General features: G+C 43.5%; 2 protein-coding genes across 2 annotated transcripts; one reads left to right on the forward strand and one right to left on the reverse strand.

Moving 5' to 3' along the window:
* Positions 1-11256: 11256 nt before the first annotated feature.
* LOC124701547 (transcription factor MYB77-like) lies at positions 11257-11859 on the forward strand. Its single transcript, XM_047233628.1, has one exon. The coding sequence runs from the start codon at positions 11257-11259 to the stop codon at positions 11857-11859; it is 603 nt and encodes a 200-aa protein (XP_047089584.1).
* Positions 11860-15344: 3485 nt separating this feature from the next.
* On the reverse strand, positions 15345-16192 carry LOC124701867 (ribulose bisphosphate carboxylase small subunit, chloroplastic 1-like). Its single transcript, XM_047233963.1, has 2 exons — positions 16003-16192; positions 15345-15875 (listed from the first exon to the last, which is right to left on the reverse strand). The coding sequence occupies exons 1-2, from the start codon at positions 16144-16146 to the stop codon at positions 15495-15497; spliced, it is 525 nt and encodes a 174-aa protein (XP_047089919.1). The 5' UTR covers positions 16147-16192; the 3' UTR covers positions 15345-15494.
* Positions 16193-25712: the final 9520 nt, after the last annotated feature.

The raw sequence follows: 25712 nt of genomic DNA on the forward strand, positions 1-25712 counted from the left end.
AATCGGCGTCTACTTTGAAAATTTCGACTGCGGTCCTCCTCTGGTGACCTGTGTCGTTTATTATGTACTGCATCTTCGCCATCTGCCCATCTGTTTGCTATTTCCATTAATGCTGATATTGTCCTTGTGTTTGTTCTTCCCAAGTCCTTCACAAAATCTCCTCGTTGAACTCCTGCTACGAACGCATCTATCGCTCTCTCATCAGATATATTTTCTGCCGAGTTTTTGATGATGTTCCACATTTGAATGTACTTCCTCATTGATTCATCATGCTTTTGTCGACATGATCTCAACTCCTCTAGTGTCGCGGGCTTTTTGCAGGTTGACCGGAAGTTCTTGACAAACACGTCCTCAAAATTGTCCCAGCTGTCGATGGAACCTGGGGGAAGCTTCTTTATCCACGATCTTGCGGCTCCGCTCAGGTGTATTTGAATTCTCTGCATGGCTGTTTGATACGTCTCCGATGTATCGATAATTTCTTGTGTTCCATGCCACATTATTGATGATATCTACATGTTTTATGCACACTTTATGTCATATTCGTGCATTTTCTGAAACTAACCTATTAACAAGATGCCGAAGTGCCAGTTCCTGTTTTCTGCTGTTTTTGGTTTCAGAAATCCTAGTAACGAAATTCTCGGAATTGGACGAAATCAACGCCCGGGTTCCTATTTTGCCCGGAAGCATCCAGAACACACGAGAACCGCCGAGAGGGGGCACGAGGCCCACCGGACGCCGGGGTGGCGCGGCCTGGGGTGGCCCGCGCCCCTATGGTGTCGCCGCCTCGTCGCCCCTCCGACTCCGCCTCTTCGCCTATTTAAAGGTCCACGACCTAAAACCTCGATACGAAAAAGCCACGGTACGAGAAACCTTCCAGAGCCGCCGCCATCGCGAAGCCAAGATCTGGGGGACAGGAGTCTCTGTTCCGGCACGCCGCCGGGACGGGGAAGTGCCCCCGGAAGGCTTCTCCATCAACACTCACCGCCATCTTCATCAACCACTGCTGTCTCCCATGAGGAGGGAGTAGTTCTCCATCGAGGCTCGGGGCTGTACCGGTAGCTATGTGGTTAATCTCTCTCCTATGTGCTTCAATACAATAATCTCATGAGCTGCCTTACATGATTGAGATTCATATGATGATGCTTGTAATCTAGATGTCATTATGCTAGTCAAGTGGGTTTTACTTATGTGATCTCCGGAGACTCCTTGTCCCACGTGTGTAAAGGTGAGAGTGTGTGCACCGTGTGGGTCTCTTAGGCTATATTTCACAGAATACTTATTCATCGTTATGAATGGCATAGTGAAGTGCTTATTTATATCTCTTTATGATTGCAATGTGTTTTGTATCACAATTTATCCATGTGCTACTCTAGTGATGTTATTAAAGTAGTTTTATTCCTCCTGCACGGTGTAATGGTGACGAGTGTGTGCATCCGTGTTAGTACTTGGTGTAGGCTATGATTATGATCTCTTGTAGATTATGAAGTTAACTATTGCTATTATGGTATTGATGTGATCTATTCCTCCTACATAGTGTGAAGGTGACAGTGTGCATGCTGTGTTAGTACTTGGTTTAGTCGTGTTGATCTTTCATGCACTCTAAGGTTATTTAAATATGAACATTGAATTGTGGAGCTTGTTAACTCCGGCATTGAGGGTTCGTGTAATCCTACGCAATGTGTTCATCATCCAACAAGAGAGTGTAGAGTATGCATTTATCTATTCTCGTTATGTGATCAAAGTTGAGAGTGTCCACTAGTGAAAGTGTAGTCCCTAGACCTTGTTCCTAAATATCGCTATCGCTGCTTGTTTACTTGTTTCTCGTTTACTTGCGTTACTACTTGCTTACGTCGTGTACTTTCTGTGCCTCATACTTATTCATACCACTCTGTATTTCACTATCTCTTCGCCGAACTAGTGCACCTATTAGGTGTGTTGGGGACACAAGAGACTTCTTGCTTTGTGGTTGCGGGGTTGCATGAGAGGGATATCTTTGACCTCTTCCTCCCCGAGTTCGATAAACCTTGGGTGATCCACTTAAGGGAAAGCTTGCTGCTGTTCTACAAACCTCTCGCTCTTGGAGGCCCAACACCTGTCTACAAGAATAGAAGCTCCCGTAGACATGAAGCTATTTTCTGGCGCCGTTGCCGGGGAGGAAAGGTAAAAGGTACTCACACTCCGGATCTCGGCTACTAAGCTATTTTCGCCGTTGTAAGTACTCAAAGCTATTTCCTTTAGATCCTGCAATTGCATCTTTTTGTTTCTTGTTTACACTAGTTTGGCATAATGGACAAGAATGAGCTTCTTATTCTATTTCCTGATTTAAAACATGGATTGTTTGATGCGAAAATTTAAAAACCTATGAAACCTTATTTGCATGATGGTAGCAATATTAGTATGAACGCTTTGAACACCATTGTTGATAATGATATAGAAAGTTCTAAGCTTGGGGAAGCTGGTTTTCATGATCTTTTTAGTCCCCAAAGCATTGAGGAGAAACTTTTCTTTGATGATACTTTGCCTCCTATTTATGATGATTATAATGATAGTGGTCTTTTGGTGCCACCTACTATGGAGAGTAAATTTTGTTGTGATTATACTATGCCTCCTACACTTGATGAGAATAATAATGATAGCTACTTTGTTGAATTTGCTCCCACTACAACTAATAAAATTGATTATGCTTATGTGGAGAGTAATTATTTTATGCATGAGACTCATGATAAGAATGCTTTATGTGATAGTTATATTGTTGAGTTTGCTCATGATGCTACTGAAAGTTATTATGAGAGAGGAAAATATGGTTGTAGAAATTTTCATGTTACTAAAATGCCTCTCTATGTGCTGAAATTTTTGAAGCTACACTTGTTTTATCTTCCTATGCTTGTTACTTTGCTCTTCATGAACTTGTTTATTTACAAGATTCCTATGCATAGGAAGCATGTTAGACTTAAATGTGTTTTGAATTTGCCACTTGATGCTCTCTTTTGCTTCAAATACTATTTCTTGCGAGTGCATCATTAAAACTGCTGAGCCCATCTTAATGGCTAAAAAGAAAGAACTTCTTGGGAGATAACCCATGTGTTATTTTGCTACAGTACTTTGTTTTATATTTGTGTCTTGGAAGTTGTTTACTACTGTAGCAACCTCTCCTTATCTTAGTTTTGTGTTTTGTTGTGCCAAGTAAAGTCTTTGATAGTAAAGTGAATACTAGATTTGGATTATCACGCAGAAACAGATTTCTTTGCTGTCACGAATCTGGGCCTAATTCTCTGTAGGTAACTCAGAAAATTATGCCAATTTACGTGAGTGATCCTCAGATATGTACGCAACTTTCATTCAATTTGGGAATTTTCATTTGAGCAAGTCTGGTGCCTTAATAAAATCCATCTTTACGGACTATTCTGTTTTGACAGATTCTGCCTTTTATTTCGCATTGCCTCTTTTGCTATGTTGGATGAATTTCTTTGATCCATTAATGTCCAGTAGCTTTATGCAATGTCCAGAAGTGTTAAGAATGATTGTGTCACCTCTGAACATGTTAATTTTTATTGTGCACTAACCCTCTAATGAGTTGTTTCGAGTTTGGTGTGGAGGAAGTTTTTAAGGATCAAGAGAGGAGTATGATACAATATGATCAAGGAGAGTGAAAGCTCTAAGCTTGGGGATGCCCCGTGGTTCACCCCTGCATATTCTAAGAAGACTCAAGCGTCTAAGCTTGGGGATGCCCAAGGCATCCCCTTCTTCATCGACAACATTATCGGGTTCCTCCCTCGAAACTATATTTTTATTCCGTCACATCTTATGCACTTTGCTTGGAGCGTCTGTTTGTTTTTGTTTTTTTGTTTTCTTTGAATAAAATGGATCCTAGCATTCACTGTATGGGAGAGAGACACGCTCCGCTGTAGCATATGGACAAGTATGTCCTTAGGCTTTACTCATAGTATTCATGGCGAAGTTTCTTCTTCGTTAAATTGTTATATGGTTGGAATTGGAAAATGCTACGTGTAGTAATTCTAAAATGTCTTGGATAATTTGATACTTGGCAATTGTTGTGCTCATGTTTAAGCTCTTGCATCATATACTTTTCACCCATTAATGAAGAAACACTTAGAGCTTGCTAATTTGGTTTGCATATTTGGTTTCTCTAAAGTCTAGATAATTTCTAGTATTGAGTTTTGAACAACAAGGAAGATGGTGTAGAGTCTTATAATGTTTATAATATGTCTTTTATGTGTGTTTTGCTGCACCGTTCATCCTTGTGTTTGTTTCAAATAACCTTGCTAGCCTAAACCTTGTATCGAGAGGGAATACTTCTCATGCATCCAAAATCCTTGAGCCAACCACTATGCCGTTTGTGTCCACCATATCTACCTACTACATGGTATTTCTCCGCCATTCCAAAGTAAATTGCTTGAGTGCTACCTTTAAAATTCCATCATTCACCTTTGCAATATATAGCTCATGGGACAAATAGCTTAAAAACTATTGTGGTATTGAATATGTACTTATGCACTTTATCTCTTATTAAGTTGCTTGTTGTGCGATAACCATGTTTCTGGGGACGCCATCAACTATTCTTTGTTGAATATCATGTGAGTTGCTATGCATGTCCGTCTTGTCTCGAAGTAAGAGAGATCTACTACCTTAATGGTTGGAGCATGCATATTGTTAGAGAAGAATATTGGGCCGCTAACTAAAGCCATGAATCATGGTGGAAGTTTCAGTTTTGGACATATATCCTCAATCTCATATGAGAATAATAATTGTTGCCACATGCTTATGCATTAAAGAGGAGTCCATTATTTGTTGTCCATGTTGTCCCGGTATGGATGTCTAAGTTGAGAATAATCAAAAGCGAGAAATCCAAAATGCGAGCTTTCTCCTTAGACCTTTGTACAGGCGGCATGGAGGTACCCCATTGTGACACTTGGTTAAAACATGTGTATTGCGATGATCCGGTAGTCCAAGCTAATTAGGACAAGGTGCGGGCACTATTAGTATACTATGCATGAGGCTTGCAACTTGTAGGATATAATTTACATAACTCATATGCTTTATTACTACCGTTGACAAAATTGTTTCATGTTTTCAAAATAAAAGCTCTAGCACAAATATAGCAATCGATGCTTTCCTCTTTGAAGGACCATTCTTTTTACTTTTATGTTGAGTCAGTTCACCTATTTCTCTCCACCTCAAGAAGCAAACACTTGTGTGAACTGTGCATTGATTCCTACATACTTGCATATTGCATTTGTTATATTACTCTATCTTGAAAATTATCCATGAGATACACATGTTACAAGTTGAAAGCAACCGCTGAAACTTAATCTTCCTTTGTGTTGCTTCAATATCTTTACTTTGATTTATTGCTTTATGAGTTAACTCTTATGCAAGACTTATTGATGCTTGTCTTGAAAGTACTATTCATGAAAAGTCTTTGCTTTATGATTCATTTGTTTACTCATGTCATACACATTGTTTTTGTCGCTGCATTCATTACATATGTTTACAATATGATCAAGTTTATGATGGCATGTCACTCCAGAAATTATCTTTGTTTATCGTTTACCTGCTCGGGACGAGCAGGAACTAAGCTTGGGGATGCTTGATACGTCTCCGACGTATCGATAATTTCTTGTGTTCCATGCCACATTATTGATGATATCTACATGTTTTATGCACACTTTATGTCATATTCGTGCATTTTCCGAAACTAACCTATTAACAAGATGCCGAAGTGCCAGTTCCGTTTTATCGCTGTTTTTGGTTTCAGAAATCCTAGTAACGAAATATTCTCGGAATTGGACGAAATCAACGCCCAGGTTCCTATTTTGCCCGGAAGCATCCAGAACACACGAGAACCGCCAGAGAGGGGGCACAGGCCCACCAGACGCCAGGCTGGCGCGGCCTGGGGGTGGCCCGCGCCCCCCTATGGTGTCGCCGCCTCGTCGCCCCTCCGACTCCGCCTCTTCGCCTATTTAAAGGTCCCTGACCTAAAACCTCGATACGGAAAAGCCACGGTACGAGAAACCTTCCCGAGCCGCCGCCATCGCGAAGCCAAGATCCGGGGGACAGGAGTCTCCGTTCCGGCACGCCGCCGGGACGGGGAAGTGCCCCCTGGAAGGCTTCTCCATCAACACCACCGCCATCTTCATCAACGCTGCTGTCTCCCATGAGGAGGGAGTAGTTCTCCATCGAGGCTCGGGGCTGTACCGGTAGCTATGTGGTTAATCTCTCTCATATGTGCTTCAATACAATAATCTCATGAGCTGCCTTACATGATTGAGATTCATATGATGATGCTTGTAATCTAGATGTCATTATGCTAGTCAAGTGGGTTTTACTTATGTGATCTCCGGAGACTCCTTGTCCCACGTGTGTAAAGGTGACAAGTGTGTGCACCGTGTGGGTCTCTTAGGCTATATTTCACATAATACTTATTCACTGTTATGAATGGCATAGTGAAGTGCTTATTTATATCTCTTTATGATTGCAATGTGTTTTGTATCACAATTTATCCATGTGCTACTCTAGTGATGTTATTAAAGTAGTTTTATTCCTCCTGCACGGTGTAATGGTGACAAGTGTGTGCATCCGTGTTAGTACTTGGCGTAGGCTATGATTATGATCTCTTGTAGATTATGAAGTTAACTATTGCTATGATGGTATTGATGTGATCTATTCCTCCTACATAGTGTGAAGGTGACAGTGTGCATGCTGTGTTAGTACTTGGTTTAGTCGTGTTGATCTTTCATGCACTCTAAGGTTATTTAAATATGAACATTGAATTGTGGAGCTTGTTAACTCCGGCATTGAGGGTTCGTGTAATCCTACGCAATGTGTTCATCATCCAACAAGAGAGTATAGAGTATGCATTTATCTATTCTGTTATGTGATCAAAGTTGAGAGTATCCACTAGTGAAAGTGTAATCCCTAGGCCTTGTTCCTAAATACTGCTATCGCGCTTGCTTGTTTCTTGTTTTACTCTACGCGTTACTACTTTGTCTGCGTTACTACTCTGCTCATACTTATTCATACCACCTGTATTTCACTATCTCTTCGCCGAACTAGTGCACCTATTAGGTGTGTTGGGGACACAAGAGACTTCTTGCTTTGTGGTTGCAGGGTTGCATGAGAGGGATATCTTTGACCTCTTCCTCCCTGAGTTCGATAAACCTTGGGTGATCCACTTAAGGGAAAACTGCTGCTGTTCTACAAACCTCTGCTCTTGGAGGCCCAACACTGTCTACAAGAATAGAAGCTCCCGTAGACATCACCTGTTGCTCTGGTTCCACCTATCAATTTTACCGTCTCGAGGTAGTCGACTAGCCAATCCTCGGGATCTTGCAGGCCATCAAATTTCTTGAAACTATCGGGTAGCTTGAATCCTGATGGGACTCGAGTTTTTTGGACCCGTCGCATGAAACACGGGAGTCCACACATATCCTCTTCAGCAAGTTCTGGTGAATGCCGATGTTCTCTTCTATCTTGTCGCGCTCTATCTATCCTGGCCTGAGTCGCCGTATCTATGACTCCACTTGCTCTTGGTGGATCTTGCACTGCTGCAGTAGGTCTCGGGCTATTTTGTCTTGCAGTTCCTTCGGGAGGTGTGGCTGCGAACGCTGCTCCCATGGCTCCACATCCTGCCATGGCCATGTTGTACAACGCTTCTCTTGGATCCCCGGGAGGTAGCCTGGACGCTAGGATGAAAGCTTGCGTTGCCATGTATCCTGCTTCTGGTGTTTTCGGGATGATATTCCCCCTCGTGTCGATTGACATAAAAGACATATCGAGGTTTTGAATTAAAGTCTCTCTTTCGGCCCTCGGGTATATTTTGCGTACCGAGATCTTGCTCTCCTTCGAGCTTCTCTGTGGCTATTTCCCGGAGTTCCCGATTGTCGACTTAACTCCGCTCTTCGCACGCTTGATGCGGAAGCTGCCTCCTTTCTTCTATTCGGAGCAGTGCGTCCTGTTTTTCCAGTTCTCTTCCAGCTCGAGCAAGCCTATATTGGTAGGCCTGCAATTCTTCAGTCGTAGCAGTTGTCGCCATTGGTTCTGAACCATCCATAGCTCTTGCGGCTCTATCCCATGCTGCTTGTGGGAGTTGAACCCTAATACGTGGTGTAGGCCCGGCATATTTATTGCCCAAACCTCGCCTTAGGTCAGAGGGATCGACATATGAATTTCCCAATTCGTCGAAAGCCTCTGATGTCTCCTCCTAATCGCGACTTGCTTCTCCAATGGCGTAAGTCTGATGATATTTTGGATTCTAAACCTTGCTAGGTTTGGTGACACCACCATAGAGATTGGTGAAGACCTTTCCAATAGTGATGGATTTGTCGATGAAGTTGAAGCTGCCGGTGTCACTCGAGTCATCGCTTATATAGGAGTCCACGGATGACTCGAGGGACATGTCGCTGAAGATCTTGGCGAGTTTTTCGTTTGCCTTGGTGCTGATGAAGCGTGGCGAAGAAATCTCCTCGTCGCCTGACTCGATGGATGATGCTGAGCTTGAAAAAACAGGATCAACCGCCGATAATCCCGACGAGATCGGAATTTCGAGACGATATGCCCCTTCTTTCTCGACGCGGAAGTGAAACTTTCCGAACGTCATCTCCATGGGCTCCTCCAGATACGCATATGCATCCAAACGGGAGGCGGGTGAGGAACAAAATCAACGAGACCAGTTTCGATCTGTTTACCTCTTTCCATGATGTTGCTTGCTACCGACGAAGTAGACGATCTTGAACGTGCCATCGAGATCAACTCCTTGTCGCCTCTAGATCCCACAGACGGCACCAATTGACAAGGTATTAACTTGTCAATGCCTACGAGTTGTAGACTAGGGTTTCGTTGGATGTAGAGGGCAAGTAGATCTCGAAGGTTTCAGCCGAAAAGTACTCGACGATGTAAAAACTAGGGTTTGTGAGACAATGATTCGATGCTTTCTTTGTCCCTCGACTCCTCCTTATATAGGAGGTGGAACCGAGGGATTCGTGATACACAAGTTTACAGAGTCCGGGAGGGTTTCTAACCCATCCCGCAAGATTACAAACAATGACTCCTATTACAACTCTAGCTTTCCTTAATAGTATCTTGGGCTTCCGAATCTTCTTATCCTTCGGGTCGTGGGCCTTCAGTAAACCCCGGGTACCATCTTCGGCAGGCCCATTGGGGATGCCTATGTCAGCCCCCTCCCCATAGGCTGGCGCGGCCAGGGGGCCACCCGCGCCGCCTTATGGTGTGGGCCCCCTGCTGCCCGCCTCCGACTCTCCTTCGGTGTTCTGGAACCTCCCCGGGAAAATAGTATATTTGGTCTTTGTTTCGTCGAATTCCGAGAATATTGCCCGAACAGCCTTTCTGGAACCAAAAACAACAGAAAACAAGAACTGGCACTGTGGCATCTTGTTAATAGGTTAGTTCCGGAAAATGTATGAAATCATTATAAAGTGCGAGCAAAACATGTAGGTATTGTCATAAAACTAGCATGGAACATCAGAATTATAGATACGTTGGAGATAGCTACACAATCTTATTCAGTAGAATATTGAATAAGACTATATAAAAATATTGTTCAAATGGCATTGAACATACGACATGCAAATGTCTCATCTTCTTTTTGTCCAAATGTTCAAGTAAAAATTAAAATACATTAGATAGACAAGCAAATTGTGCAAGCAGAATTTTAGACCAGACTTCATATTCTTATTGCAAGATATTTTAGATAGATACATCTGCACACAAAGTGATAGTACCAACAACTACTACTGATGTCGAAACTCATTGCCAAAGGGTAGAGAAAGACGGTTTCGACATAAAAAAATAAAAACTAGCGCAAACATGTAATAGCGTATTCGGAATTGTAGCCAAGCTCCCCCCCCATAGGTTCTACTACATACATGACGAAACTGGGGGATTTTGTGTGGTGGCGAGGCCAGATTTTAACCTGAAATCTAGGAGGGTAGACACGGAGGGAAGCAAAGCCGGAGGGGGTATGTACAAATGGCACGCTACTCCAACAACTATTGGGCAAACATACACTGGTTGTAGGATCTGTGAAGTGCCACCTGTGCAATATACTTGTATCTGACCGTTGCCAGTGACCGTGTATGATGAAACGACGTATATTCAGAGATTGTATTTGGTGTACGGCCAAACAGTGATGGAGGCGTGCAACGGAGCTTGAGTTCACCATCTAACGCTGCATTGCCTCTGCTTGATACTGCTTTCTTTGCATTCTTTGCATCAGTCAAATATGTAATTTTTCTGGTTCATTTTCTTTTTGGCTTGCTACACAATCTTATTCAGTAGAATTTTGAATAAGACAATATAAGAATATTGTTCAAATGGCATACTATGAACATATAACATGTGAATGTCTCATCTTCTTTTTATTCAAATGTTCAAGCAAAAATTAAAATACATTAGACAAGCATATTGTGCAAGCAAAATTTTAGACCTTCATATTCTTATTGCAAGATATTTTACATAGATACATCAACACACAAAGTGATAGTACCAACTACTACTACTGTTGCTACTACATACTTGACGAAAGTGGGGTTTTTTTGTCGTGGCGAGGTGAGAACAGCCTAGGATTTTAACCTGAAATCTAGGAGGGCAGAAGTGGGAGGGAAGCAAAACTGGAGGGGGAGGGGGTATGTAAAAAAGGCGCGCCACTCTGACAACTATTTGGCAAACATAAACATGTTGTAGGGTCTGTGAAGTGCCACGTGAGCAATATACTTGTAACTGACCATTGCTAGTGACCGTGTATGATGAAACGACGTATATTCAGGGATTGTATTTGGTGTACGGCCAAATACAGTGACGAAGGCGCGCGCAAGAGGGCTCGAGTTCAGTAACTAACGATGTACTCGTATTTTATACTCATCGAACAATCACTGAAATACATTTGCGGCACTGAAGAGGTCCTGCTCGGCCTCGCTCGAACCGCCTTTCCTTGCAACAGAAGCCGCGTGCAGCGTGCTTCGACTTGGAGTCCTGCTCGGCTCCGACCTCCACTCGGTTTAACCCCCGTCCGTCTATATAAGGCAGCACGCACCGCCGGCGTCCACCACTACCCGCACAGCATCAACGCGATCGCACGAGCACCAAACTCCGTCCAGCGAGGCCGCGAGAAGCGACCGATCGGAACACCGGAGGCGCAGCAGGGTCGATCAATCGATCGATGATGCCGTCGTCGTCGTCGCCGCGGCCGCCGCCGCAGCCCCGCAGGTGACCAGGAAGGCGATGTGGAGCTCGGACGAGGACAGCGTGCTGCGGGAGCAGGTGCGCCTGCATGGCGCTCACAACTGGGACACCATCTGCGTGGCGCTGCCCGGGCGGAACGCCAAGTCGTGCCGCCTCCGCTGGTGCCAGCACCTCGACCCCCGGGTGGACGTCGTCAAGCCCTTCACCATCAAGAACCGCTGGAACTCCGTCCTCCGCAAGCACCACGGCCACGCCTCCGCCTCCGCGGCCGACCAGGGGCCTCCGCGCCAGTACTGGGCTCCTTCCGCCTCCCGCCACGCTGCAGGCCCCGAGTTGACGCCGGGCTGCCTCCCGCTGTTTCCTCTGGAGAAGGGCGATGTCATGAGGGACAGGAGAAGCCCTCCGCTGCCTCATCACGCGCCCGAGGACGAGGACATGTCTGATGCCGAGACATCTTCGGCCGCGTCTGTGGAGTGCCTGCAGCTGTTCCCTCTGGCGCCCGGGGATGTCAGTGCCAAGGCGGGCGCGGCGGCGTCGAGTGGCATGTCCTGCGGAGCAGACGACCCGCTCACCCAGCTCAGGCTCGCGCCGGCGGCGAGGTTGGTGTTCGACGTTATGCCGCTGCGGTCGTACCAGATGTAGATTTCGTTCATGGTGGGTAATTTCGCTGGTGGAAGTTAACTCCTAATTGAAGAGCTGTGGATGATCAAGAATGTCTTGGCTCTACCGTAACTGAAGAACTGTGATTGTTAGTATCATTAGAATTCTGAATTAATTTCCCCTAATCGTCTTGTTGCTTTGGTTACCAAGAAAATCCTGACTGTTTGAAAGCTATTGTAATGGACGTGATGTGGATCTTGGATTCTTGGTATCGATAGAAACTCTGAATTCTCTGTAATCGTTTGCTTGGCTGCTGATTGGTAGAACTCTGAAATTTATGTAGTTGTGTTGCCGCTTTCTTGGTTTGGTAATAAGAAAACTTTTCTAAACGTACAGACCCTGAACTTCTTGTAACAACTCAACGTTTAGCACTTTTCTTGTTCAGTAATAATCATTATGGATATTTCACCTTCTCTGACTTTCTTGCTTGCTGGTATAAATCAGTCCATAAAGATTCTACGATCTGCTTGATGGATGGGGATCAAGATTTGACCTCCTTAAATTGTTCATTGCGTTTTTTTCGTGTTTAGTTCTTCAGTTACACGATTCCATCCGGAAAATTATACAGGTGTATATACCTGTTAGCACTGAATTTACAAATGTTCATTTAATTACCTTGCTTCTACTTTAAACTTTCATAATAGTTTAGATTGAAATCAGAGCGTCCAGCCGTTTCTGTCGTTTGCAATGAACTCTGAATTCTGCAACTGCTGGGATTGGAACGCTAGTTTCTTTCCAAATACTTTATTGTAATTTTCTCGCTTCTTGGAAATCAAAAGTATCCTTACGTTCTTGTAATTTCTTTGACTGTTGGTAATCAGCCACTCAAATCTTTAGCAATTTTCTTGTTCAGTAATTGTCTGGAAATTTTGCATTATCTTTATTTGCTAGCTTGTTGGTAGCAATTAATCTAGAAAGACTTTACAATCATGGTAAGTGCATTTCCTTTTTCTTTTGCTGTCTGATCCACTTAAGTGGACTAATCCGGCGTGTCCGATCACTGGAACAAAATCTTCCGTGCATAATTTTTGTTATATGTGTACATGGAACAAAAATTTCGAATACAGTCGCCTAAAAAAACAACGAATGCCCAATGGGTTGCAACATAGCGTAAAAAGCGTCACCTTTGCAACAAAAAAACTAAGTCATACAACATACAGAGATAACAACATCATAGGAACACACTTGCAACATTGAAGAAGTTCATTTGTATAGCTTACGCCTAGAAATCATTGCAACATTTTACTCGTGCCATGCAACAAAAAGATATACATCATAGCGTATTGAAATGTCCTTTGCAACATCCAGAAAACTAACTTCCACCATCACTAAGCTCTCCATCCCTCGAGCTCGCCTTCGACGAATACTGCCAGCTAGAGCTCCAACGAATCCAGATATGCCGACCTTCAAACTATCCTCCTCGGACACCCATCTTCCGTGGGCCAGTTGTTCGCACCAACGGCTCAAGAACCACCTGTCTTTCGGACGCAGCCATGGCGAGCCCGCCGACCTTCACTCGTGGGCGGTACAACTGGAAGGTTGGAGATAGGCAGGGAACCAGCGGAGGAGAAGCTCCCAGTGAGCAACAAGATGGGTCAGCAGCGGTGGCATTCATGACGTTCGTAACTTAGGTGGTAGTGCAAGAAAGGAACCGGCGAAAAGAAGGCAAAGGCGCACCGCCGGCGCATACGCATACCTCTAGGGAGAAGCCCCTATCGGGGGAGGATGAGGAATAAGGAGATAGGACTAGGTCCTATACATGGGAGGAAGACAACTTGAAGCGGAGCCTTTATTTTTGTGCGAAGCCTTTGCTTTTAATATTTTTTTCCGAATTCTTCTGTGGTCATCATCAGCCGGTAGCCTTGGAGCGTATATGTTTGGGAATCAAGATTCGACCTTCCTAAGGCCATATTTGGTACTAGAGGCTTTTGTGAAAATTGGTGGGATATTTTTCTCTGGGATTATGTGAAACTCTAGCTTCACCTAATCCTTTGTAATCTACAATCTCTATGTGAAACTCTAGCTTCACCTAATCCTTTGTAATCTACAATCTCCAATCAACTATGTAGGGGTATAACATTAGAGATTGGAAAAAATACACTAGAAAAGTGAGGATTAAATTAGCTCCAATACACTAGAACCAAACATGTTTTCAGTAATAAGTGGGGATTTGAGATTTGCTCTCTCGAAATAGGCTTGCGCCCCGCTATATTAATATAGCAAACGACCCGATACAACGAACGCGCTGGGGCCGCAGCACAACCAAGCCCAAAAGAAAAGAAAAAGAAAGGAAAGAAGAAAAAATGCCGACACCGGCAGATCGACGAAAACGAAGATGACCCGCAACCGCTGCGCCCTTCGGAGAAGTACCACCACGCTCCTAGCACGCCGAGGCAACGCATACCAAGCAACACCTTCACCAAGGAGACGACGATGACGCCGCTGTTGCCCAGACTAGTCCTAGGGTTTCCCCCGGTATGCGGAGGGGATTGGGGAGGAGGTACACCGACGCCCTTCGGGAAGGAAAGGTGACACCCGTAGGCGTCACCGCATCGGTGTCGAGCATGCCGACGGGGATTTCTCCCGACCACCAAACCGACCACCCCGGACGCTCCGACGTGCTCCACCTAACCCGCCGCCCACCCGCACACGCCACCACGGTCTTGTAGCCATCCTCGCCGCCTAACCGTGGTCACCGGAGCAAGGCCTAGACGAAGAAAAGGGATACGGCGGGGACGGGGGTAGCAGCACCGCAGCCACGCGGGAGGAACTGCCTCCACCGCTTTCGCGGTAGCCGACCGGACGAGGCTACGAGGCGGACCAGGCCCGACCGGCCCGGCCGGACCCAAAGGGCCCGTAAAGCCCCGCTGCTACGCCGCGGCTGGCCGGCCGAGTGCCGCCGCCGCCCGCCCACCGCCGCCCGGTCTTCTCATCCTCCGAGGAGCGCCGCCGGCGTGCCAAGAGCGGAGCCACCTCCGTGCCCCTCCGGGCCCCGCTTGGGCCAGATGCGGGCCGAGCGGCCCTGCCCATGGCGCCGCCTGAGCAGCTCCGCCGCCAACGGCCGCGCCGCCACCCCTCCTCCCACCCGACGTGGGGATCTCACCCCGCCACGCCGGACCGCCGCCGGCCGAGGAGCACCTCCCGGCCGCACCTACCCCGCGCAGGCGCCGCGCCGAGAGGGGAAAGTCGAGGGGCCGCCGGCGCCGGCGCCGCCCGGGCCTTGCCCGGCGACGCACGCCGACGACGGCGGAGGAGAAGGGGAGGAGGGGGGAGCTGGACGAGAGGGAGTGGCGGCGCGGCCCCGTCGCCCGCGGGGGACGACGCGGTCGCGAGAGCGTTTTTTCGATCTCGGCTTTCGGGATTTGAGATTTGAGGGGGATAGGGGGATAATCCCCCTAAATACGCTAGTACCAAACAGAGCCTAAAAAGTTCGTTGGGGGTTTTGGTGCTCAGTTAACACGCTTCCATCAGGAAAATTAAGCTTGTCGACCCACGTTGATAGGTACGTAAATATTTGGTACACAGTGTATATGGAAGCAGAAGTAAAACCCTGAAACCAGAGTCGTCAACAAAAAAAAGTGAACTTGTATAGGCTGCTGTTATTCGCAGCTTGCAGTTTATGCCTTGCCGGACTCCTCGCAGCCTGGTGGCTTGTAGGCGATGAAGCTGACGCACTGCACTTGACGGATGTTGTCGAAGCCAATGATGCGGATATAGGCGTCAGGGTACTCCTTCTTGACCTCCTCCACCTCCTTGGCGACCTGTGCGGCGTCGGTGCAGCCGAACATGGGCAGCTTCCACATTGTCCAGTACCTGCCGTCGTAGTATCCGGGAGTGCTGCCGAACTCGCGGAAGACGAAGCCGACCTTGCTGAACTCCAGGCAGGGAACCCACTTGGAGCGGATGAGGAAGTCGATCTGCTTCAGGAGGTCCTCCGTGGACAGCGGTGGCAGGTAGGAAAGGGTCTCGAACTTCTTGATGCCCTCAATCGGCCACACCTGAATTGTTGACAGAATGCACATACCAGTTGGAACTCAGCTAAACACTTTGACACACTTGGTACCAAGTGAATTGGGCTGACAAGATAACATGGTAGGCTACATGTTTCCTTCAGAATAACCATACCTGCATGCACCTAATCCTTCCGCCGTTGCTGACGCTGCCGAGGCGAGCGTTGCTGCGGCGGCTGACCGGGAGGCCAGCGGTGGACTTGAGGCCCTGGAAGGGCGCGACGGAGGTGGCTGACGAAGCCATCACCGCGGGGGCCATGGTGCTAAGTATTATTGGTAAGGAGAGAATGAGATAACTAGCTGGGCTATGCCTGAGGCCCCTCCATGCCCGAGTCGCCGCGTTATATATGTCTCGGCGTAGGCTCAGCGCCCGTTCCTTAATTTGATACAGGATGTGGAAGGGGTGGACGACGTTCCCTGGTTGCATGGCGCCTTATCCCTCCGGATCAGTGCAAGAGTTGGTATAGCCGCCCGTCGTCGGATGCATGGCGTGGGTGACTGCACATGAGCACACAAAATTCAAATCACTGAGGAATTAATATTCCCTCTCATATTACCAATTATCATGGTAGTACAACAAGTATTTCATTGCGACGACTAAGTGCAGCTACCGTTTAAAGTTCCTTTGAAAGAATAACTCCTCACTCCTATATATAATTGATATTCTACCTTTTGTCTTAAGTCCAACTACTCTAAGAGCAACTCCAGCAGCAGCGCCAGAACCAACGATGTAAATCACATTTAAAGCGCGCTGCAACAGGATTTAGCGTGCACTGCCGGAGCATCCTTCACCGAAGGCGGCAAAGTGCAGCGCGCGAAAAAGAGCAAAAACAGCCCTTCACTGGATGGTGAAGTAGCGGGCGGCGGGCAGTGGAGTGGCGCATGGGAAATATCTGGCGGTTGGGAGCGCACGCGTCCGCGTATTTTATCGCGTGCCAGATGCTACGTGCCAAATATCTCGCGCTGGAAAAAAATAGCGCGGGTGCATTTTTGCCATGGTGCTGGATCTTGAGAAAGCTAAAATCCTAAAACAAATTCTATCAATGTGTGTGCAACTCTCGGGATTCAAAATAAATATCAATAAGAGTGAAAGGGTTTGTTCCGGGGACACCCAAGATGCAGCCGCTCAGTATGTAGATCATTCTGGTCGTGAATAAGTTAAATTTTCTATAAGATACTTGGGTATTCTGATTCATTATGGGAGACTGAGAAACGCCAAATGAAAACATATCTAGAATCACGTGCAGAAAAAGGCTAAGCAGTTGGAAAGCAAAACTATTGATGGAAGATTTATTATTAATTCTACTTCCATCCTAAAGCTTAAGACTTATATTTTTAATCAAGTTAAGTAAGTTTAACTAAACTTTTAGAAGAATCTATCAACTAATATGATATTTTTTAGATACCATATGAAAATATATGTTATTATCTATCTAATGACATTAATTTTGTATTTTGTATGTTAATAATTTTTGATAAAAACTTAGTCAAACTTAACTTTGTTTGACTTTTACAAATAACTAGCAAGATGGCCCTCGCAAATGCGAGGGCATTATTGTAGTGTTTGTGTGAAAATAAGTCTATAGGTTATGTGTATCATCTTTAATATGTAACTATTTTCTGAATAGAAAAGAAAAGTAATTTATTCATGATTATATTAATAGTAAATAACTTGTCATCTATTAATAGGTAGGACAACTAAGTAACGAGATAAGTCTATAGGTTATGTGAAAATAAGTCTATAGGTTATGTGAAAATAAGTCTATAGGTTATGTGTATCATCTTTAATATGTAACTATTTTCTGAATAGAAAAGAAAAGTAATTTATTCATGATTATATTAATAGTAAATAACTTGTCATCTATTAATAGGTAGGACAACTAATTAATGAGAAATGTATTTCTCCTTGTGTAATTTTATTTGTATCATTTATATACCAGTTTAAAATGCATGAAAATCTTCTAAAAATATATGGTATATTCTAAATATGAACGCTTACTTCATGTCCCAATTGGTAATTGGTGCATTGTTTTCTGAATATTTATATTAAACTAAAGGTAATAAACACAAATAGAAGTAGAAATTAACTTAAGCTTAATTTACATTTTTCATTATATTGATAGCTAATTAATATACCGATGATTACATTTTTAGAAATTTAGGAACCCCTCCAAGGCAGAACTTTTCATCGGCAAATAGGAATGTTTTGTTTTGAGTCGAGACTCACCTACAGAAATTGATCCGTTAAGATCATTTGGGTATAGTGGCGGCAAGTCTTCAAATCTTGGATACGGCAAAATATTTTAGAAAATGTATTTTCGAAACAACGGTATCCCTTTGCATGTTTTGTACTAAACTAAAAAATGTATTTTTTCGCGACTATAGTTTGTATACTCATCCATGGATACATATATGTATACAGCATACTCAACTTCATAGGATTCACGCATTAATTTATACTTGAGATCGTATCATACATTTTTCATCACCTTCAACCTAGCTAGCTTTTTTTGGGTGAAGCTAGCATGTACCTATAGCGCACATACTTTTTTGACCAACGGAGATAGCAAGGCTAAATCTAACGTAAAAAACCTAGAGACAAAATATGTTCCACTAATCTAGCCGATATTTCAAAGATTCGTATGCACGTGTGTAGGAAGAGACAGAGTAAATCAAAACCACGTGTCGCTCAAAATTGGAAGCGGTTTATTTGTTTTTTATTTTTGATTTTTGGAGTTTGTTTCTTAGATTTCCAGAATTTTTTTTTGTTTCCGTCGAGTGGAGCTGATGCCATATAGGCGAAACTTTATTTTCCATCTGTCTGTGTCGTGGATTTGGCAATTTTGGTTAGGAGTTTGTTGGATTTATGTACTTAATTAACGTTTAGAACAATTCTTGCAATTTAGATCTGGAATGTGTTGGAATTTCCTTTTTAGTATGTTATGATTTTCTTTCCAGATCTTGTGCAAAACGTGAGTAACCAAATTTTGTAGATCTAGCTGGGCACGTCCCTAGGTGCCATGAGATATTTTTAATTGCATGTATCTGGGTAGGTCTGTCTCGTACATGACCAGGAAACCATTCAATTGCATTACTTTGGAGAGGAACCGATCGGGAGAAACCGATCCGCCGGCCGGTATGTTATGGATTTTCTTATTTCTATAGAACGTCTATACCATTACGTGCCATAAATTCACTTATGTGCATGTACAATATCGTACGTAACACTTTTTGTTTTTAATCTCAGACGTTCAAAAAAATATCACCGGTTTAAATTTTTTAAGCACATGTGGATTAACATGTGGATTAACGAGGTGCCTCGAAAAACACCCTTATTTTGCTTTTAGTATATAATAGATATAAGTCTTTGGCTTTGGGATGGCGGTAGTATGATATTTTTTTTTCAATTACACAGTCTTGCCCATATTTGATTACTCCCGTCCAAGATTATGTTGGAAAGGGATAGTGAAAAGGAGAAAGACATATTGGCTAGATGGGATGTCATTTGCCGGCCTAGAGATCAAAGGAGGCTAGGTATTCATGACCTTCAGGTTAGAACCTCTGCTCTCCTCGAAAAATGGATGTTCAAGGTTCTGAGCAAGGATTGGTTTTGGCAAACTCTTCTAAAGAAATAACAATATCATGGCGACAAAAGTATTGTAACAAGTTGTTTGGAAAATAGGCGATTCACATTTCTGGGATTGTCTCAAGGAGAAAAAGAAACACTTGTTCCCGTTTAGATCATTTAATATTCAGAATGAATCAAAAATTAGGTGCTGGTAGGATAAGTGGTTAGGGAGTACCACACTACGAGAATAATATCCAGCTCGATATAACATTTTACGTCACTAGAGTGATATAATTTTCACGGTTAAACGGTTGGCAATGGTCCGATTGTCGGAAGGGGACGATGAATTTCGCTGCAAGTACATGACGATGGTAAGTTCTTAGTTAATTGTATGTATAGATCATTGGTTCATACGGAATTTCCAATCGATAAAAACAAGAAAATATGAAAAATAAAGTTTTCACGCAAAGGTGATTCTTACCAGATATAACTTCATAAAACTCAAATGACATGGGGGCAAAAAGTAGTTCTGCCCATGCTAAGATAATCACTTATTTTTCTCGTGTAAGTTTGCTCGTTCTAAATGCTCAATCATCCAAATAGGTTCTAACTTGTACCTGCCATGTAGTGTTGGAAACGTTTTTATCCACTCAATACATGCAATTGACCACATGTTTAAGACTCTTATTGGAGTAGGAGCGCCGAAAATGGTGAATGGAACCTGGGTGCGCGCGCACCCATTTACGAAAAGTTCAAAAAAATGCTATTTAAAAGTTTCCAAAAAATGTGAAGTAAATTTTTGCATGTAGATATTATGTTGATACTTACTCATGTGTGTTTTCACGGAAAAATACCATTGTGTGTGACCTACATAAAAATGACAAAATGCAAATTCCTATTCCTGTGAATAGTACAAATTCCTGTTCACTATTCTCATTTGGACATTTTGTCATTTTTATACAGGCCACACACAATGGTATTTTTTCGTGAAAACTCACACGAGTAAGTATAAACATAATATGTACATGCAAAATTTTACTTCACATTTTTTGGAAACTTTTAAATAGCATTTTTTTGAACTTTTCGTAAATGGGTGCGCGCGTACCCAGGTTCATTCCTCCGGGTCGGTAGGAGCGCATGCTATAATATGATCGTTTTGGCTATGATTTAGCTAGGAAAGGGACGTCCTCCCTAAGATGGCGATCAACATCACTGTTGGTGCCACCACGTACCACTAGTGGAAAACAGGGCTTTTGTGGCGGGTCGTAAGGGCCTTTTGTCGCGGGCGGCCAGCCGCGATAACGAAGGCGCGACAAAAGGCCAACCCTTTTATCGCGGGTCGCTTCCCACCCGCGACATATAGTCCACCACGTGGCAGGCGCGGGGCACGTAGGGGGCATGCCCCTTTGTTGCGGGCGGTATTACCACCCGCGACAAAAGGCCCTCTACGTGGCGCGCGCACAACGCTGCTGCTTTAGGGTTTGAGGGGTGCAGCACCCCCCCCCCCCCGCCCCCCGCCACCGACCCCCTTTTATTTCATTTTTTCATTCGAAAATAAAAGTTGCATATATTTGTACGCTACTAGAAGTGGTTGATGACCCACAAGTATAGGGGATCGCAACAGTCTTCGAGGGAAGTATTACCCAATTTATTGATTCGACACAAGAGGAGACAAAGAATACTTATAAGCCTTAACAACTGAGTTGTCAATTCAGCTGCACCTGGAAAAGCACTAGCAACAAGGGTGATGTGAAAGTAGCAGTGATATGAGAGCAATAGTAACAGTAACACAGCAGCAGTAATAGCAATATGAGAGCAATGGCACCAGAAGATAGTTGATACTACTTCCAATGACATGTAGAACAAGTATATGATGATGAAAGATGGACTGGGGTTCCCAGCTATCTACACTAGTGGTAACTTTCCAATAACAAGTGTTGGGTGAATAAATTACAGTCGGGCAATTGATAGGATTGAAATAGCATTAAGACAGAATATCAAGATCATTAATCATGTAGGCATGTTTTCCAATAATAGTCGTACGTGCTCGCAATGAGAAACTTGCACAACATCTTTTGTCCTACCAGCCGGTGGCAGCAGGGCCTCAAGGGAAACTACTGGATATTAAGGTACTCCTTTTAATAGAGCACCGGAGCAAAGCATTAACACTCCGTGAAAACATGTGATCCTCACATCACCGCCATCCCCTCCGGTTGTCCCGATTTCTGTCACTTCGGGGCCTTTGGTTCCGGACAGTGACATGTGCATACAACTTGTAGATACAATCTAAGCAATAAGTATAGAGCTCAAATCTAAGATCATGCCACTCGGGCCCTAGTGACAAGCATTAAGCATAACAAGATTGCAGCAACAATAACTTCATAAACTTTGTAGATAGACAATCATAATGTAACAATCCATCGGATCCCGACAAACACAACACCGATTACATCAGATGAATCTCAATCATGTAAGGCAGCTCATGAGATCATTGTATTGAAGTACATGGGGGAGAGAATACCAACTAGCTACAGCTAGAACCCGTAGTCCATGGGGGAACTACTCACGAAGCATGATGGAGGCGATGGCGTTGATGGAGATGGCTTCCGGGGGCACTTCCCCGTCCCGGCAGGGTGCCGGGACAGACACTTATGTCCCCCGAATTGGAGTTTCGCGATGGTGGCGGCGCCCCTGGAGTCTTTCTGGAGTTTCGTCAAGAGTTACGGTGTTTTTAGGTCGAAAGGGGTTTTATAGGCGAAGAGGCGGCGCAGGGGGGTGCCTGGGGGCGCCACACCACAGGCCGGCGCGGGCCCAGGCCAGGCCGCGCCGCCCTATGGTCTGGTGGCCCTCTGGCCCCTCTCCGACTCTTCTTCGGTGTTCTAGAGCCTCCCGGGAAAAATAGGATGTTTGGTCTTCGTTTCGTCGAATTCCGAGAATATTGCCCGAACAGCCTTTCTGGAACCAAAAACAGCAGAAAACAGGAACTGGCACTGTGGCATCTTGTTAATAGGTTAGTTCCGGAAAATGCATGAAATCGTCATAAAGTGCAAGCAAAACATGTAAGTATTGTCATGCTACTTACATAACCTTGATCATACTATTACAAAGCATATGAAATGAATGAAGTGACTCAAGGCAATGATCTATAGTTGCTAACAAGTAGATAACATATAGCAAAACTTTTCATGAATAATACCTTCAAGACGAGTATCAAAAGTCTTGCATAAGAGTTAACTCATAAAGCAATAAGTTCAAAGTAAAGGCATCGAAGCAACACAAAGGAAGATATAAGTTTCAGCGATTGCTTTCAACTTTCAACATGCATATCTCATGGATACTTGTCAACATAAAGTAATATGATGAATGCAAATATGCAAGTATGTAAGAATCAATGCACAGTTGACACAAGTGTTTGCTTCTAAGGTGGAAGGAAGTAGGTAAACTGACTCAACATAAAAGTAGAAGAAAAGCCCTTTCAAAGAGGAAAGCATCGATTGCTATATTTGTGCTAGAGCTTTGGTTTTGAAAACATAAAGAGAGCATAAAAGTAAAGTTTTGAGAGGTGTTTGTTGTTGTCAACGAATGGTAGTGGGCACTCTAACCCCCTTGCTAGACAAACCTTCAAAGAGCGGCTCCCATTTTATTTTTATTTTTGTGTGGCACTCCTTCCAACCTTTCTTTCACAAACCATGGCTAACCGAATCCTCGGGTGCCTGCCAACAATCTCATACCATGAAGGAGTGCCTTTTTATTTTAGTTTCATTATTATGATGACACACCTCCCAACCTTTGCTTACACAGGCCATGGCTAACCGAATCCTCGGGTGCCGTCCAACAATCACATACCATGGAGGAGTGTCTATTTTTGTTAATTGATTTGGAACTGGGAATCCCATTGCCAGCTCTTTTTGCAAAATTATTGGATAAGCGGATGGAGCCACTAGTCCATTGGTGAAAGTTGCCCAACAAGATTGAAAGATAAACACCACATACTTCCTCATGAGCTATAAAACATTGACACAAATCAGAGATGATGAATTTTGAATTGTTTAAAGGTAGCACTCAAGCAATTTACTTTGGAATGGCAGGAAATACCACATAGTAGGTAGGTATGGTGGACACAAATGGCATAGTGATTGGCTCAAGTATTTTGGATGCATGAGAAATATTCCCTCTCGATACAAGGTTTAGGCTAGCAAGGTTGTTTGAAGCAAACACAAGTATGAACCGGTACAGCAAAACTTACATAAGAACATATTGCAAGCATTATAATACTCTATACTGTCTTCCTTGTTGCTCAAACACTTTTACCAGAAAATATCTAGACCTTAAGAGAGATCAATTATGCAAACCAATTTTAACAAGCTCTTCAGTAGTTCTCCACTAATAGGTTTAAACTACATGAAAAAACTTAATCATGATCTACTTGAGAGCTCAAAACAATTGCCAAGTGTCAAATTATCCAAGACATATGAGGCATTTTCTCGTTTTCAACCAAATATAAATAAGTGCAATAGCTTCCAACTTTTATCATTGAACATTAAAAGTAAAACGAAAAACACGAGTGTTCATATGAAAAAGCGGAGCGTGTATCTCTCCCACACAAGGATTGCTAGGATCCGAATTTATTCAAACATAAACAAAACGAAAAATAAACACACAGACGCTCCAAGTAAAGCGCATATGATGTGACCGAATAAAAATATAGTTTCAGGGGAGGAACCTGATAAGTTGATGAAGAAGGGGATGCCCCATCCCCAAGCTTAGACGCTTGAGTCTTCTTGAAATATGCAGGGATGAACCACGGGGGCATCCCCAAGCTTAGACTTTTCACTCTTCTTGATCATATATCATCCTCCTCTCTTGACCCTTGAAAACTTCCTTCACACCAAACTTCTCATAAACTTCATTAGAGGGGTTAGTACTCAAAAAATTTGAATCCACCTTGGTCCTGTAGTGGCACATTGCAAGAACTCAATAAAACATTAGCTACAGCCCTCTACGTCTAGAAAACCTCGCTTAAAGTCCACAAGAGACAATGCAAAAAACAGAGATAGAATCTACCAAAACAGAACAGCCAGTAAAGACGAATTTTAATAAAATACTTCCGTTGCTCAAATCAGAAAACTCAAAACTAATGAAAGTTGCGTACATATCTGAGGATCACTCACGTAAATTGGCATAATTTTCTGAGTTACCTACAGAGAATTAGACCCAGATTCGTGACAGCAAAGAAATCTGTTTCTGCGCAGTAATCCAAATCTAGTATCAACCTTCGATTAGAGGCTTCACTTGGCACAACAAAACACAAAACTAAGATAAGGAGAGGTTGCTACAGTAGTAAACAACTTACAAGACACAAATATAAAACAAAGTACTGTAGCAAAATAACACATGGGTTATCTCCCAAGAAGTTGCTTTCTTTATAGCCGTTAAGATGGGCTCAACAGTTTTAATGATGCACTCGCAACAAAATAGTATTAGAAGCAAAAGAGAGCATCAAGAGGCAAATCCAAAACACATTTAAGTCTAACATGCTTCCTATGGAAAGGAATCTTGTACACAAATAAATTCATGAAGAACAAAGTGACAAGCATTAGTAGATAGAACAAGTGTAACTTCAGCAATTTCAGCATATAGAGAGGTGTATTAGTACCGTGAAAATTTCTACAACCATATTTTCCTCTCTCATAATAATTTTCAGTAGCTTCATGAATAAACTCAACAATATAACTATCACATGCAGCATACTTTTCATGATTTCCAAACACATAATTTTTATCAAGTTCAAGAATAGTGGAATTAAAACTTTCAAACTTACTTTTATCAATAATATAACAAGATGGTTGATCAACCTCAAGAGATATGGGACTCATAGAATAAGTCAAGAACTCTCCAATCCCATTTTCATTAGTGGTACAATTAATATTATCAAGTAACATAGGACCATCATCTAAAGCTTTATCATAGACATTTGCCAAACAAAATTCTTTAGTACCATGCATTTCGACATCAGGCACAAACAAAGCATTATCATAAGATTTATCAAAGTAGCATGGATTATCATAAATAATAGTAGCATAATTATTTTCACAAGTTTTACTCATAGGCAATACTTCAAGAGAATCCACAGGAAAATAACATTCAACCTCTTCCGGTAAGCATGGAGGACAATCAAATAGTGTAAGAGATAAAGAGTTACTCTCATTAGAAGGTTGACATGGGTAGCTAATCCATTCTTCCTCCTTTTGTTCGTC

The sequence above is a fragment of the Lolium rigidum genome, chromosome 3 (assembly GCF_022539505.1).
Source record: "Lolium rigidum isolate FL_2022 chromosome 3, APGP_CSIRO_Lrig_0.1, whole genome shotgun sequence".
NCBI lineage: Eukaryota > Viridiplantae > Streptophyta > Magnoliopsida > Poales > Poaceae > Lolium > Lolium rigidum.

Excerpts from the sequence above, each read along its gene's own strand:
- LOC124701547 (XM_047233628.1), top strand. The coding sequence starts at position 11,257 with ATGTGGAGCTCGGACGAGGACAGCGTGCTGCGGGAGCAGGTGCGCCTG.
- LOC124701867 (XM_047233963.1), bottom strand. The coding sequence starts at position 16,146 with ATGGCCCCCGCGGTGATGGCTTCGTCAGCCACCTCCGTCGCGCCCTTC. Across the intron at positions 15,876-16,002 it reads GAAGGATTAGGTGCATGCAG|GTGTGGCCGATTGAGGGCAT; the intron begins GTATGGTTATTC and ends TCAACAATTCAG.